This window comes from Peromyscus leucopus, chromosome 8b (assembly GCF_004664715.2).
Source record: "Peromyscus leucopus breed LL Stock chromosome 8b, UCI_PerLeu_2.1, whole genome shotgun sequence".
NCBI lineage: Eukaryota > Metazoa > Chordata > Mammalia > Rodentia > Cricetidae > Peromyscus > Peromyscus leucopus.
In genome coordinates, this window is record NC_051086.1 from 35,043,053 (window position 1) to 35,058,415 (window position 15,363).

The 15,363-nt window shown below is 42.9% G+C and overlaps 1 protein-coding gene across 1 annotated transcript in view; it reads left to right on the forward strand.

Annotated features, from left to right (window-relative positions):
- Cdkl3 (cyclin dependent kinase like 3) overlaps positions 1–15,363 on the forward strand; it is an 86,317-nt gene that overhangs the window by 13,278 nt on the left and 57,676 nt on the right. Inside the window, 7 exon segments of the mRNA XM_028857242.2 lie at positions 2,905–2,995; positions 2,998–3,082; positions 4,132–4,244; positions 7,444–7,583; positions 11,797–11,885; positions 12,999–13,158; positions 13,249–13,577. Of these exon segments, the coding sequence (XP_028713075.1) occupies positions 2,905–2,995; positions 2,998–3,082; positions 4,132–4,244; positions 7,444–7,583; positions 11,797–11,885; positions 12,999–13,158; positions 13,249–13,577 (1,007 nt within the window).

Here is a 15,363-nt window from a genome sequence, read left to right on the forward strand (position 1 = left end):
CCTTCTTTTCTTCTCTCCCTTCTTTCCCCTCACTTCCTCTCTTCCCTCCCCACTTCTTTCTTTCTTTGTGAGATAAACTCAAAGCACATGTAGTAAAAGCAAAAATAGACAATGAAAGAAGATGAGACCAAGCTGAAAAGCTTTTGTGTAGCCAAGGGAAAAATGTACAGCACGAAGAAACAGCTTCCAGAATGGGAGAAAAATGGGAACTAATAAAGAATTCAAATAACTCAGTGTAAGTAAACAGAATGATTAAAAATGAGCAAAGGAAAGCCGCATTTTGAAGTAGACCAGGTATATGAAGGTGGACAGGTATATGAAGGTGGACGGGTATATGAAGAAATGTTCAAAGTCTGTCATTATCAGAGAAATGTACATTAAAACGATGGAAGTCACTGAATGGTGATTTCAAAGGCAGAAATTAGAATGTGGAGGAAAGGAAACCATTGTAGACTGCTGGTGGTAGTGTGAATTACTTGGACATTATGGGGAACCGTATGCAGGGTCCTCAGTAATTTAAAGCTAGAACTGTGGGTAAGCCAGCAGTCTCACTACTGGGCATGTATGGAAACAAAATGAGTTAGTCTGAGATAGCTGCAAGTCTGCATTCACTGGAGCATCATTCACGGTAGGCAGAGTGTGTTGCCATTAATCTAAGTGTCCAACCATAGATGAATGGGCCCAGAAAATACAGCAAAGAAAATTTGATGTACATATAGTACTGAGACTTGGCGATAGGGCACAATACTTACGTGGGTAATTATATTACATGTGAAATCTAAAAAAGAAGGCTAAGAGAAAGATTTCTGTCAAGGTTACCAAGTTTCAGATAGGAGTAAGTTCAAGAGTTGTTTTTCTTTTACAACATGGTAACTATAGTTAGTGACTATTGTGTTATTAAAATTGCTGAGAGTAGATTTTAAGGTCCATTTTGCAAAAATGACAAGAGGTAAGAGGTTAGTCAATCTAATTTAGTTATTCCTTGGTGGGTTTTTTGGTTTTTGCTCGTTTTTTTTTTTTTTTTTTTTTTTTTTTTGAGACAAAGTATCTCTATTTTAGTTTTGACTATCATAGAGCTCACTGTGTAGACCAGGATGGCTCTAACTCACAGTGATCCTCCTGTCTCAACCTCCCAAGTGCTAGGATTAAAGGCATGTGCCACCGTGCCCAGCTTTGTTGGTATATTTTAATAAAAAAATTAATAAAATGTATGCAATTAATATATATTTATGTCAGTTAAAGCATTTTCTTATTCTTTAAAAAAATTACTAAAAAGAGGGGTGCTGAAACTGAAATAGATCAGTCAGTAGGTGAGAAGAAAGAAGCAAATGGATTTGTGATCTCCAGAACCAAGTGATGAAAGCGGTCCATGGGTAGAGATGGAAGGCCGAGTATAATCATGTGTGTCTGTGATCCTGGGAGACCAGGATGGAAAGTTATGCTTGCCTACATAGTGAGCTGAAGGATAGACTGGACTCCATGAGACCCTGTTTTAAAACAAAACAACAGAAAACCAGGGTGGAGGGAAGAAGGAGGGAGAGAGAGAAGAGCATGGTGTTTGAGAAGGGAAAGTGGGAGACAGTCCTACATTTAAGGAACAGAGAAAGGAACTTCTAGGCCAAGAAAAGACTTTTTGGTCCCAGGACTGCAGAATAGAGGGTGTTTGGTAACATGCTCACACTAAGAAATCAGTGAGGTAAGGGCTGAGAGGTGTCCATCAGTGTGCCAGTAGCATTGATGACTGTCCAGGGCAGTTGAACACAGCATGGAAGCAGAGGACGGGGTAGTATACAGTATTCTTGCAGAGGACGGGGTAGTATACGTATCTGCAGAGATGGTTGTATACGGTATTCTTGCAGAGGACGGGTTAGTATGCAGTATTCTTGCAGAGGACGGGTTAGTATACGGTATTCTTGCAGAGGACGGGTTAGTATGTGGTATTCTTGCAGAGGACGGGTTAGTATACAGTATTCTTGCAGAGGATGGGTTAGTATATGGTATTCTTGCAGAGGATGGGTTAGTATATGGTATTCTTGCAGAGGACGGGTTAGTATAGAGTATTCTTGCAGAGGACGGGTTAGTATACGGTATTCTTGCAGAGGACGGGTTAGTAGACAGTATTCTTGCAGAGGATTGGCGTGAAGACAGTTTGACCACTGGGTCAAAGCAAAGCTGAACTTTTTCTCACTAGGTCCCTTTGATCTTAGAGTGTGACTTATGGAGCAGCCTTTCTTGGACTGCCAGCCCCCAGATCATGACACAGAGACTTACTATTAAGTATGAATGCCCGGCCTTAGCTTAGGCTTGTCCCACTAGCTCTTATAACTTAATTTAACCTGTTTCTCTTCACCTAAATTTTGCCTCAGGGCTTTTTACCTTTTTCTCATTCTGTGTGTCCTACTTTTCCTGCTTTTTCTGTGGCTGGCTGGCTGGCCCTAGGTGGCTCCCTCTCTTTCTCTCGTTTTCTCCTTTTCCTTCTCGAGCCTAGGTTCCTGCTTACTATCTCTGCCCTACATCCCCGCCTACCCTCTCCTGCCTAGCTATTGGCCGTTCAGTTTTTATTAGACCAATCAGGTGCCTTAGGCAGACAAGGTAAAACAGCAACACATCTTTACATAATTAAATAAATACAGCATTAAAAAATGTAGCACATCTTTACATAGTTAAAGTAATATGCCACAACAGTGTCTGTTTTGGCTTCATTCCATTTGGAAGTGATGGATGGAGAATATGTAACATTTTGCCTGTGATTAGGAAATGTCTTCACTGTCTTAGCTGTGAGTTAGACTTTTCTCTGAATAGTTTTTGATTCTGTATAAAAGGAAACCCTGTTTTCGTATATGTGCTCCCGAAGCGAGCACGGAAACCCTGTTTTAATATATTAAATTTTCTGTTTGTTTTTAGATTATCCATCGAGATATAAAGCCTGAAAATATTTTAGTCTCCCAGTCAGGAATTACTAAACTCTGTGATTTTGGGTTTGCAAGGACACTAGCGGCCCTGGGGATGTGTACACAGACTATGTGGCCACACGCTGGTACAGAGCTCCGGAACTGGTGTTAAAAGACACCTCTTATGGAAAGTACGTATACTTTGGGGACCCGCCTGGCTTCTCCCAGGTGTGTCATTTTCCCTCTATTCCTGACACTCTGCCATCTGTGTCTGGCTTTGGTCAAGGAAGAGGGACACCTTTGAAGGTACCCGGAAGACGCTTTGGGCACCTGTGCCGACACTGGAGGGTTGAATGGCTGCAGCAGCTGCTGGAGGCCTGCGCATATGTCCTCACACTGTGTCCAGGCTGGCTGGAGCAGTCTGTGCCGCACCTCTGCAGGGCTGTCTCCTCTGCTGATGTTCTGCAACGGTTAAATGATTTATATTTCATTTATTGATGGGGTAGGGCCCATGGCATGCATGTGGAGGTCAGAGGACAACTTGCAGGAATCAGTTCCTTCCAACTATGTGGGTCCCTGGGATCCAGCTCAGGTTTCAGACCCAGTGGCCAGTACCTTTGCCTGCTGAGCCATCTTGACAACCCCTCCAAAGACTCTCCAGTCATTTAGCATAATTCTGTGTTGAAATAGGATCTACCAAGTTTCCTGTTTGTTGTAAAAAGTGACGTCTTCCTTATAAAGACTGAAAGTGATGATTTTTTAAAAAAATTGTGTTCTAGATGGCTCAAAAAGGAGCACAGTCTCACAATTAGTGAATATACTACAGTGAAAACTTGTAAATAATACCACTTAAACATTATCTCCCCCACTCGCCACTGGTTTTGAGACAGGGCCTCACTGTGTAGCCTTGGCTGACCTGGAACTCAATATGTAGACCAAGCTGGCCTCAAAACCACAGATATCCATCCGCCTGTTTTTGCCTCCCAAGTGCTGAGATTGAGACATTCACCATCACTTGTGGCTGTCCCCCTTTGGGGCTGTATTAATCAGATAGCATAATGGCATATATCAGGACATTTTCTTGCACATACAGTTTGATCATGTTCATCTGCCTTAGTTTCCCTCCTCCTCTCTTTTAGCTTTGATTTGATATAAAATGTGTTTAGACTAGTTATCACACATATTGGTGCCTGACAAAGTAATTTACTCTTTTGTTTGTTTGTTTGTTTTGTTTTTTCAGACCAGTGGACATCTGGGCTTTGGGCTGTATGATCATTGAGATGGCCACTGGTAATCCCTACCTTCCTAGCAGTTCAGATTTGGATTTGCTCCACAAGATTGTTTTAAAAGTAGGTAGGTATTACTGAAATACTCTGCTATGTGTCTAAGTAACTGCATCAGTTATCCTTGGTGCCCATGTTTAGGGAGTGAACACTGAGGAAGCACCTTGTGAGACAGGTGATGGTAGATGGGGTTCCATGCTGGTAAAGAAGGCAGAAAATGGTTTTGACAAATAATGTTTTCCTTGCAGGAACTCAAAGCCACATGTTAATCATTGCTTCTAAGAAAAGTGGTAGAGTAGTTCTCTCCTTCACTGAGTTAAGTCTCCAACCCCACCCACTACTACAAGTTTTCTAAAAGTTGTGCTGTTCTAGAACTAAAAGTTGGCCTCTGCCAATACTTGCTCTTTAGACAAGGGCTTTTAATAATAAAGTTGAGTCAGATGCTTTTTAAAAATATTGGAGATAGAAAAGCAATTATTTGCTAATAAATTATTTTTTTAATAAGATCTATTTTGTTTTAATTGTGTATATATGTATGCATCTGTGTGTGGGTATGTGCATTTAAGTGCTGGTGCCCAGAGACCAGAGGTGTTGGCTCCCCTGGAGCTGGAGTTACAGCAGTCAACTGTAAGCTACCAGAGGTGGGTTCTGGGAACCAAACTTGGGTCCTACGGAACTGCAGAGTGCCCTTAACCCCTGAGCCATCTCTTCCAGTCCCCTTAAGTCATCCTCTTTATCAACAACCACTACAACCCCACAGTAGAAAACCATGTAGCTAAATAATGTGTTCAGTAATATAGCTGATGAAAAGTAAAATTTGAAAGTATACTTGATAAGAGTTTAATTACTTTACAATCTGTTTTAACTACTGTCTTAGATGCTTTTCTTGTTGCTCTGATAAAGCAACTTTAGGGCGATCAGGTTTATTTTGGCTCACAGCCCCAGGTTCTAGTCCATCATGGAGCCGAAGTCACAGCAGAAGCTTGACCTGATTACATCACACCCACAATCAGGAACAGACAGTAATAAATACATTCATGTTGCTTGGCTCCCTTTCTCCATTTCTCCAATCCTGGACCCAGCCAGGGAGCCATCCACAGTAGGAGGTCAATTAATGTAATCAAGATAATTCCCCAGGTCGTCCCCAGAGGCTTCCAGGTTGACAATTTACACTGATCACCATAACTACCTAGACATTTTGGTAGTTAGCTTTGCACATGATATTTCAGTCTGAAGGAGGAGCTTGAGGAGCCCCAAGTGTGCCGGGAAAACTCTTCATAAACACATAATTGCAGGACTCTGAGGAAGAAGGCACTGTGAACAGTCATTAAAGCAGTAAAACCTGGATTAACATTGATTGAGGATGATTTAAGATTAATAAAAGTCAGATCGAGCCTTGAAGCATCCACTTTATGTGCCTTTTTAAAGCCCTGTTCTGAGACTGTGTTAGAAGAGAGCTTGGAGGTGATGACATTAACCCTGTCATCTTACAGAGGGAACCAAGCCATAAATGACGAAGAGATTTGCTCCACGGCACATTATTAGTGGTGGTGAAAGGTACCAGAGCCTAGTCTCCATGAGTGTTCACAGTTCTTCGCACTCTGTGGCTGGTCTTCTTCCTTCTACACCAGTGCTTGTCAACTTAGTAATGCTGCAACCCTTTGATACAGTTCCCCATGTTGTGACCCACCACCATAACATTATTTCCATTGTTACTTCATAACTGTACTTTTGCTGCTGTGATGAATTGTAATGTAAACATCTGTACTGCCTGATAGACTTAGGCAACTCTTTGGTTGTTCGACAACACCAAGGGATCACAGCCTACAGGTTGAGAATCACTATTCTATACAATACTTTGGTTTCTGAATTACTTTTGTGTTTTTTTGTTTTTCAAGACAGGGTTTCTTTGTGTAGCTTTGGCACCTTTCCTGGAACTCACTCTGTAGCCCAGGCAGGCCTCAAACTCACAGAAATCCACCTGCCTCTGCCTCCTGAATGCTGGGATTAAAGGTGTGAGCCACCACCGCCCAGCTAAAGACTTACTTATTTTATGAATGAGTGCTCTAACTGCATGTGCAACTTCATGCCAGAAGAGGGCATCAGATTCCACTATAGATGGTCGTGAGCCACCATGTGGGTGCTAGGAATTGAACTCAGGACCTCTGTGGCCAGTGCTCTTAACCACTGAACCATCTCTCTAGCTCTTTACTGTGTTTTTTGTTTGTGTGGTTTTTGTTTGCTCTGTAGACCAGGCTGGCCTTGAACTCAAATATCTGCCTGCCTCTGCCTCCTGAGTGCTAGGATTAAAAGTTGTATGCTACTAGGCTGGAGAGATGGCTCAGAGGTTAAGAGCACTGACTGTTCTTCCAGAGGTCCTGAGTTCACTTCCCAGCAACTACATGGTGGCTTACAACCATCTATAGTGAGATCTGGTGCCCTCTTCTGGCCTGCAGGCAGACATGCTGTATACATAGTAAATAAATAAATAAATCTTTAAAAAAAAAAAAAAGTTGTACACTGCCACCACCTGGCTCTATTGTTTTAGCTGTTATGAGTAAGGTTTCAGTCTGTAAGAATGAACACTTGACAGTTAAACCATTAAGATCAAGTAGAGAAACATGTCCAATTTTAAAGTTCTTTTGATGGTAGGTATTTATTATGCCTTAGAGTTTGGGGATAAAAGAACCATATGGTTTTATGTATTTTGCTGCCTGTCAGCAGCTTACTGGAGGAAACTTCAACTTATTTATTTATTTGGGTCACATAGATTTTCTTTTTTTATTAAAAATTTTTCTATTCACTTTACGTAACAACCACAGATCCCCCTCTCCCACTCCCCGGAAACTTCAATTTTTAAAACTTCATTTTTTTTTAACAGTGTTGGAAACTGAACCTAGGGCCTTACACTTGTTAGACAAGCACTCCACTGCAGAGCTGTGCCCCTAACCTCCAGCCTCTGTTGTCGTGACACATTTAGATAGTTCCTCAACCGTAAACTTTTCTTTTCTTTTTCTTTTTCTTTTTTCTTTTCTTTTTTTCTCTTTCTTTTTCTTTCTTTCTTTTCTTTCTTTTTTCTTTCTTTTTTTCTTTTTCTTTTCTTTTTTCTTCCTTTTCTTCTTTTCTCTCTTTTTCTTTTCTTTTCTTTTCTTTTCCTTTCTTTTCTCTTCTTTTCTTCCTCTTCTCCACTCATTCATGACTGAGAGCGAATGGCATGCGATCTCCACTGAGAGCAGTTTCCTGACTCAGACACTTGGTTATCGTTTCAGGCAACCTGACTCCGCACCTGCACAATATCTTTTCCAAGAGTCCCATCTTTGCCGGGGTGGTTCTTCCTCAAGTTCAACACCCAAAGAATGCAAGAAAGAAATACCCAAAGCTCAACGGATTGCTGGCAGAGATAGTTCATGTATGTTAAGACATTAAGAACAACTAAGACTTTGCAGAAATCATAATAACATGGAATCTTGTCTTCTCTTTGGTGTTAGAAATGGAGCACACAGCTGGGCGAGCATTCTATCCCTGAGCCATACTCCCAGCAATAATACAGTTTTAAAATGTTACTTGAAAGAGATTCCAGAAAGACCCCTAAAGTGATAGTAACACGTTATATACTACATAGAAATTAATAGAGAGAAATTAACATTTAAGATACCGAGGGAAAAATTGGGAACACTTGAAGGACTTTCCATGTTTCCCACCACTTTCAGCATCTGGTCTACCAGGCTAGGGCTGTTGTTTGTCCTGTGCTGTCCTAACTTTCTGCAGAGGCATCTGTTGGCAGCGATCATTTGAATGTTGCTGAGAGTACACCAGTACCCAAATTCACAAAGTAGAAGAAAACAAAAACATTTAAGAGCGTGCATGCGCAAATGCTGTGCTGTGCGTGTGTAGTATACATACTTGAGAGTATGAGTGTGTGTGCACATAGGGCATCTTGTATGCCTGTATCTCCAGAACTTAATGTAGGTGTCTTTCCTTGAAGCCCCCCATGCTTTGTTGTCGTTTAGATAGAATCTCTTTCTAGGGTATAGCTCAGGGATACAGTACTTAAATAACATTCACAAGGCCCTGAGTTCAGTACCCGGCATGGTGGGTAGAGGGAGGGAGACAGGAAGGAGAGAGGGAGATATCCATTTCAGTGAACCTAGAGCTGCTGGCCAATGAACATAATCCATGTGTCTCCTCCTCACTGGTGCTGGGTTACAGATCCATGCAACCATAACATCTAAACTCAGGTCCTTAAGTTTACATGGTACTTTACCAACTGAGCCATCTCTCTAGCCCTTGTTTCTTATTTTAAGTTTTAAATTTTATTTAAACTAAGTAGCATATGAACACAGTTCAAAATTCAAATAATATAAGGTGGATTTATCATGAATAGCAAATCTTATTTTATTTCTCTAACCAGCTGGTTTCCTATACCAGGAGGAGTGAAGGTGCTCATTTCTAGATGAGGGTTGTATGACCATTGTTGTGGAATGTTAGTTTAAGATGTGTTACATTCATTTATGCTGTGGAATATTTGTTTAATGATGCAAAGATGTGTTACATTCTTTTATGTTGCATTTGTTTAACTCTGTAAAGCTGCATTACTTTACCTGTCTAAAACACTTGATTGGTCTAATAAAGAGCTGAATGGTCAATAGCTAGGCAGGAGAGAGGATAGGTGGGGCTAGCATGCAGAGAGAATAAATAGGAGGGGTGAGAAAAGGAGAAGGAGAGGAGGACACCAGGGGCCAGCCACCCAGCCACCCAGCCAGCCACGGAGTAAGAAAGAAAGATATATAGAATAAAGAGAGGTTAAAAATATAAACATAGAAGAAGAAAAACAAGATAATTTAAGTTAGAAAAGCTGTCTAGAAACAAGCCAAGCTAAGGCCCTGCATTCATAAGTAAAAGTAAGTCTCTGTGTATTTATTTGGAAACTGGGTGGCAGACCCCCAAAGAGTAAAACAAACAAACAAACAAACAAAACCCAAAAAACTACAGACTGTAGTAGAGTCCTAGTTTCTAATACACAGCTCCTTTTACTTTTATTTTTAGATTTACATGTGTGGCTGTTTTGCTTGCATGTGTGTCTGTGCACCACGTGTGCCTGATAACCACAGGGGCCAGAAGAGGGTGTTGGGTCTCCTGGGATTGGAGTTCCAGACAGTATCCACCTGCCTCTGCCTTTTGTAGTGTTCTGATTAAAGATTGCATTATCACCACCATGCCTGGCTCTTAATCCCTGAGGTGTCTCTCCAGCCCCAATGTGAAGTTCTTAAACATGGTTTCTGGAATTTCAGAACAAATAAAATGAAGTATCTTCTAAAAAGTGGCTCTTGGCTCAGTTGGTAGTTGTTTGCCTTGTAGACGTGGGAACCTGAATTCTGTCCTCCAGAACCTACGTAAAAAGCTGGGGCAGCCGGGCGTTGGTGGCACACGCCTTTAATCCCAGCACTCGGGAGGCAGAGTCAGGCAGATCTCTGTGAGTTCGAGGCCAGCCTGGGCTACCAAGTGAGCTCCAGGAAAGGCACAAAGCTACACAGAGAAACCCTGTCTCGAACCACCCCCCCCAAAAAAAAAAAAGCTGGGGCAGTGGTGTGCACCAGTAATCTCAGGACTGAGAAAGTGGAGAGAGGAGGACCCTCAGGCTTGCTGGCCGGCCTTTCTGGCTGAGCTGGTGAATCTCTGGTTCAGTGAGAGACGATCTCAAAAAATTAAGGTGGAAAGTGATGGAGGAAGACACCTGACATCAACCTCTGATCTTTACACTTGTGTACGCAGCTGCACACATGAACACATGCACCACACAGACATGCACACTCAGTTCCACTTGAATTTCTCCATGTGACGTGCAGTCTCCCTTCTCGCCAGCGCTTCTAACCCCGTGTGCACTGTGTGCGGCGGAGCTATAGAACTGTAGTTCGTACTGTGTACTTGGAAGATAGCAGAAGCACCTTCTGTATTTTCATTCCGGTCCTTCTACGTAAGATCTTAGGCCAGGGCCAGCAAGATGGGTCGGCCTGTCAGAGTGCTTGTTGTGTGAGCCTGCTAACCCCAGTTTCTTCCCGGAACCCACCTAAAGGTGGGGAGACAAAGCCAACTGCACAGGGCTGTCCTCTGACTTCCACACATGCGCCATGGCATGCCTCCTCCCCAACAATAAATGAAGTTAAAAGACTTAACGTCTACAGGGCTTGGTCTCCTTGAGTGTTCACAGGACAGCAGTGCTGTGGTGTGGACTGTGGAGAAGTGCCGGGAAAGGGCCTTTTTGCAGACTGAGAATGCATTTTATAAAGCACATGCCTTTCAGTCAAATCCTGTGGCCATTGTTCTAAAGAGTGGTGACAGTCTGAGTATTTAGTGGCCTATGGGTCATTGTGAGCAGCTTCCTTTTCACAACTTGTCCCATGAGTTGCCTTTGGGTTTTGGTTGTCTCCTCAGCTGAGGTATTCCCAGGGCAGAGAGACACAGAAGAGCCGATCATTGATTTAAAAAAACAACTTTATTTTATGTATGTTTGTGTTTTGCCTGCCTGTATGTGTGTGCATCATGTGTGTAGTGCCTGCAGAGGCCAGAGAGACGGGTGGAGCCCCTGGGACTGGAGTGAGCTGCCATTTGAGTGCTGGGAATTGAACCCAGCTCCTCTGGAGAGGGCTCTGAACTGCTAGCCATCTCTCCAGCTCCAGAAGAGCTGCTTTAATGCTGGGCTTTCAGAGGCCTGAGAGTTGCAGTATTCACTGAGCTTCCTTAGGCCACAAAGGGTACAGCATTAGGAGCCAGCTGATACAGGTTCAAATCCCCATTTGACCAATCACTGATCATGCTTCTAGATCTGCACAATATAAATTATTCCCTGTGAACTTCTCCCCCACACAGGGCTGACAGAAGAGCAAAGCTAAATTATTTCTGTTAACCTAATGCAACTTTATGATTTTATTACTGCTTGTGTGTAAGAGAGATTCTGGGGATTGAACCCAGATCCTTGTGTGGTGGGCCAGCACACTACCTCTAAACTATACCCTCAGTTCCTAATTTCTGTTAATTGTAGCATGAGCAGGCTGATTTTATTTTGGCTAGGATCATATAACTTTTAACCTGTAATAAAAGTTTCACTGGCTGGTTAGAGGGCAGCTGATAGAGGCACTTTAATGCAGGCCTATTGACCTGAATTTAATCCCCAGATCCCACAAGGTCTCAGGAGAGAACCAATAACAGAGTTGTTCTCTGCACACACACCCCCATGTGCCTGTGGCATGCACATATAAAATATAACTTTTATAATAAGTTTCATGAGAGTAAATCTCTTAGGTAAATAGATTGTCAGAACTTAACTGTTAGAAATCTGCATATTTCGGGCAGATCTCTGTGAATTTGAGGCTAGCCTGGTCTACAAAGTGAGTTTCAGGACAGCTAGGGCTATTACACAGAGAAACCCTGTCTCCATAAAACAACAACAACAACAACAAAAGAAAAGAAAGAAAGAAAGGAAAGAAAAGGAAAAGAAACTTGCCTATTCTGTTAGCACTGAAAAATTACTTTGTCATGTGTCAAATCAGTTTTTTACCCTTTAAAGACTTAATTTTAGAGCAGAGCCCAAAGCTCATCTTGTATTAAACCTTTTTCTTTTCCAGGCTTGTTTACAAATTGACCCTGCGGAGAGGACATCATCTACTGATCTTTTGCATCATGATTACTTTACTAGAGATGGATTTATTGAGAAGTAAGCATGTGTGCTCTTTCTAGAAGGGGAATTGCTAGGTAGACTAATGTTGCAAACCACAAATATTCAGCTTCACAAAAAGTTAACAGTTACTGCACCAGGTATTGATCAGGTACATGGTAGTCTGGCAGGTGACATGGGTGAGAGATTTAATGCAAGTAATTGCAGCTAGCATTCATTACAGGGACATGGGATTGTAGGCAGTGTACCAAGATCCCATTCTACAATTGCAGCCTTATCTCAGATCAGAGGACATATTTAATACAAGAATTAAGGGTGTGTTTTCTTTTTATGTATGTGTATGTGTACATGTGTGTGGGTGCCTGTGGAAGTTTGAAGAACAGTAGATCCCCTGGAGGTGGAGCTACAGGCAGTTGTGAGCTGCCAGAGTTTTGGAAAACAACCTCTATGTAAGTCCAGAGATACAAACAGCTTCTCTATCACAACCCAATTTGACATTTCATTAAATTCACATCTCAAAGGGAATCTAATGTAAGTCTGTTCTGTAAGTTTGTTTGTGTTTTCTTTTTCGAGATGGTTTCTTTATGTAGCATTGGCTGTCCTGGAACTAGCTTTGTAGACCAGGCTGGCCTGGACCTCACAGAGATCCACCTGCCTTGGATTGTTGTTGTTGTTTGCTTTTGTTTTTGTTTTGTTTTGTTTTTTGAGACAAGATTTCTGTGTAGCCCTGGCTGTCCTGGAACTCTATTTGGAGACCAGACTGGCCTCCAACTTGGAGATCCGCCTGGCTCTGCCTCCAAGTGCTGGGATGAAAGGCGTGCGCCACCACCGCCCGGCCTGTTTTGTAAGTTTTATGTGGTAAATTTCCCTAGCAAAATGTCCACAATTATTGTTAAGTAAATATTTACATGATCTTGGGCAAGTATGGTATGGTGATGCCTGTCATCCTAGCACCCAGGAAGCTGAGGCAGAAGGATTTTATGCATGGCACCAACTTGGGCTATACAGTGATATCCTGTCACGAAACAAATCAAATAGTGCCATCTCTTGATGTCAGTTATTATAAAGCATTGTTTATGCTTGAAAAATGCTTCTAGTAAGATAAACCATGTAAGTTAAAAGATGATGGGTAAATATCGCTTGATTCATCAGATTCATACCAGAGCTGAGAGCTAAATTGTTACAAGAAGCAAAGGTTAATTCCTTCATAAAGCCAAGAGAGAATTTTAAAGAAAACGAACCTGTCAGAGATGAGGGGAAACCAGTTTTTACCAACACGCTGCTTTATGGAAACACGTCACTTTATGGAAAGGTGAGCTGCACCTAGCCTTTTGTTTCAGCCTGTCTAGTTATATCCTAGTTAGACCTGTCATGACTCAGACTCTCAACGTACCTATTTCAGGAAATGGACAAAGACAAAAGGCCCAAGGAGATCAAAGTCCGAGTTATTAAAGTCAAGGGAGGGAAAGGAGATGTCCCAGACCTGAAAAAGATAGAGTGTGAAGGGGACCACCGCCAGCAGGGCCCAGCCGATGACACGCACAGCTCGTCTCAGGACAGAAAGCCTGCCGTCACCGAAGTGCCAAACCCTGTCAACCCCACCACGAACTCTGACGGAGTCAAAGAAGCCCCCCATGCTGGGGGCTGTATGATAATGCCACCCATCAACCTGACGAGCAGTAATCTGATGGCTGCGAACCTCAATTCCAACCTCTCCCACCCCAGTTCACGGTGAGCTGGAGCAGAGAAGAGAGAGGCCCAAGTAAAGCAGCTTCCTGTCTGATGGCATTTCAGAATTACTTCTGTGATGTCAGTGGAGACTGAATCGGAAAAAGATCTGTTGAAATTACCATCATGGAGGAGGGCATTCACTGAGTAGTTTTGGGGAGTGCCATATGATAAGTTTTTTCTTAGCTATATAGGTATTTAATTTTTTTTTTTAAGACAAATTGCCACAGAGCCCAACTAGGCTAGAACTTGGCTTTGTAACCCAAGCTGGCCTCCTACACATGGTTTGCCAGTCTCAGCCTCTTCAGTGACTGGATTGGAGATGTGTACCACCACACCAACTTAGATTCTGTCTAATTGTTCACTGGTGTCTTTGGCATAGCTTTAAATTTTTATTTTATGTTTGTATGTGTCCCTGAGTATATTTATGTGTACCACATTCATTCAGGGTCTGTGGAGGCCACAGGGCATCAGATCCCCTGAAGCTAGAGTTAGAGGCAGTTCTGAGCCACCACTGGGAATTGAACCCAGGTCCTCTGCATGGACAATACTCACTCTTAGCTGCTGAGCCTGGAATATCTTTTTTTTTTAATGACTTAATTTATTTTTATTTTATGTGCATTGGTGTTTTGCCTGCTTGTATGTGTGTATGAAGGCATCAGGTCACCTGGAACTGGAATTACAGACAGCTGTGAGCTACCATGTGGGTGCTGGGAATTGAACCCAGGTCCTCTGGAAGAGCAGCCAGTGTTCTCAACTACTGAGCCATTTCTCCAGCCCTGGAATATCTTTTTAAAAGAAAAATACCTTCTATTTGAAGAGAAAAGGGTGATTTGACTTAGGTGTTGGCCCCCATGTGTCTTGCTCTGTCATTGCACTTAGTATGCTATGACAAAAACTGAGACATAGGGTGCTTTGTGAAGAAGAGAGGCTTGCTTGGCTCGTGGTGATGGTGGCTGGAGAGTCCAGCAGCATGGTGTCACCGCTCTGGCAAGGGCTCCTTGGCTGTGTCACAGCACAGCAGAGAGGGAGGCCATGTAGGAACTGAGCCCATGTAGGAGTGGCGTGTGTGTGAACGAGGGAGAGCGGTCAGGGGAGACGCCAGGGCACTTTATAAAGACCCTCTTTTGTGGAGCAGCCGTCACGTGCAGGGATGCCTCCTGAGGAGAAAAGTCATCAGTCCCTCTTGAGAGTTAGTCACCTCCTTTGTGAGAGTCCTCACCACTTACAGGCTCCACTCCTCTGCACCCTGCCCACTGGGACCAAGCTTCCAGTATGTGGACCACTGGAGGACAAAGCCTATTAGCCGTAGCACTCAGTCCTGCAGGGTAAGCTTTATTTCTGCCTCACAGCAGCTTCTCTCAATGGAAAAAGGATGCTCCAAAATTAGTCCTTCCCAGCAAATCACCTTTCAGTGTTAAGTGTTTTGGTAGGAAAATGCTCTATCAGGCCAGTTTTCAATTAGCTCCTGTTGTAGATTGAGAGACTGATACTGAATCTGCTTCATCTGGGGACTGGGAATGAACAGTGAAGACATTAGGTCTCTGTGCAAACTTACACTGTGAGGGGCATTAACTCAACTAGATTCTCACAGACTGATTCAGGCTACAGGTTGTGAGGATGAGTGGTCTGTAGATGTAGACCAGTGGACACGTCTGTCTAGTCCAAAGGTACATCAGGCCTTAGACTGCAGTAATCCAAGGTGTTCTTGAGGTGACCCCCGAGCCACACTCCAGTAAGCATGGTTGTAAGCCAGTCTCAGGCAACAGCTGAGAACTTCAGAGGTTAA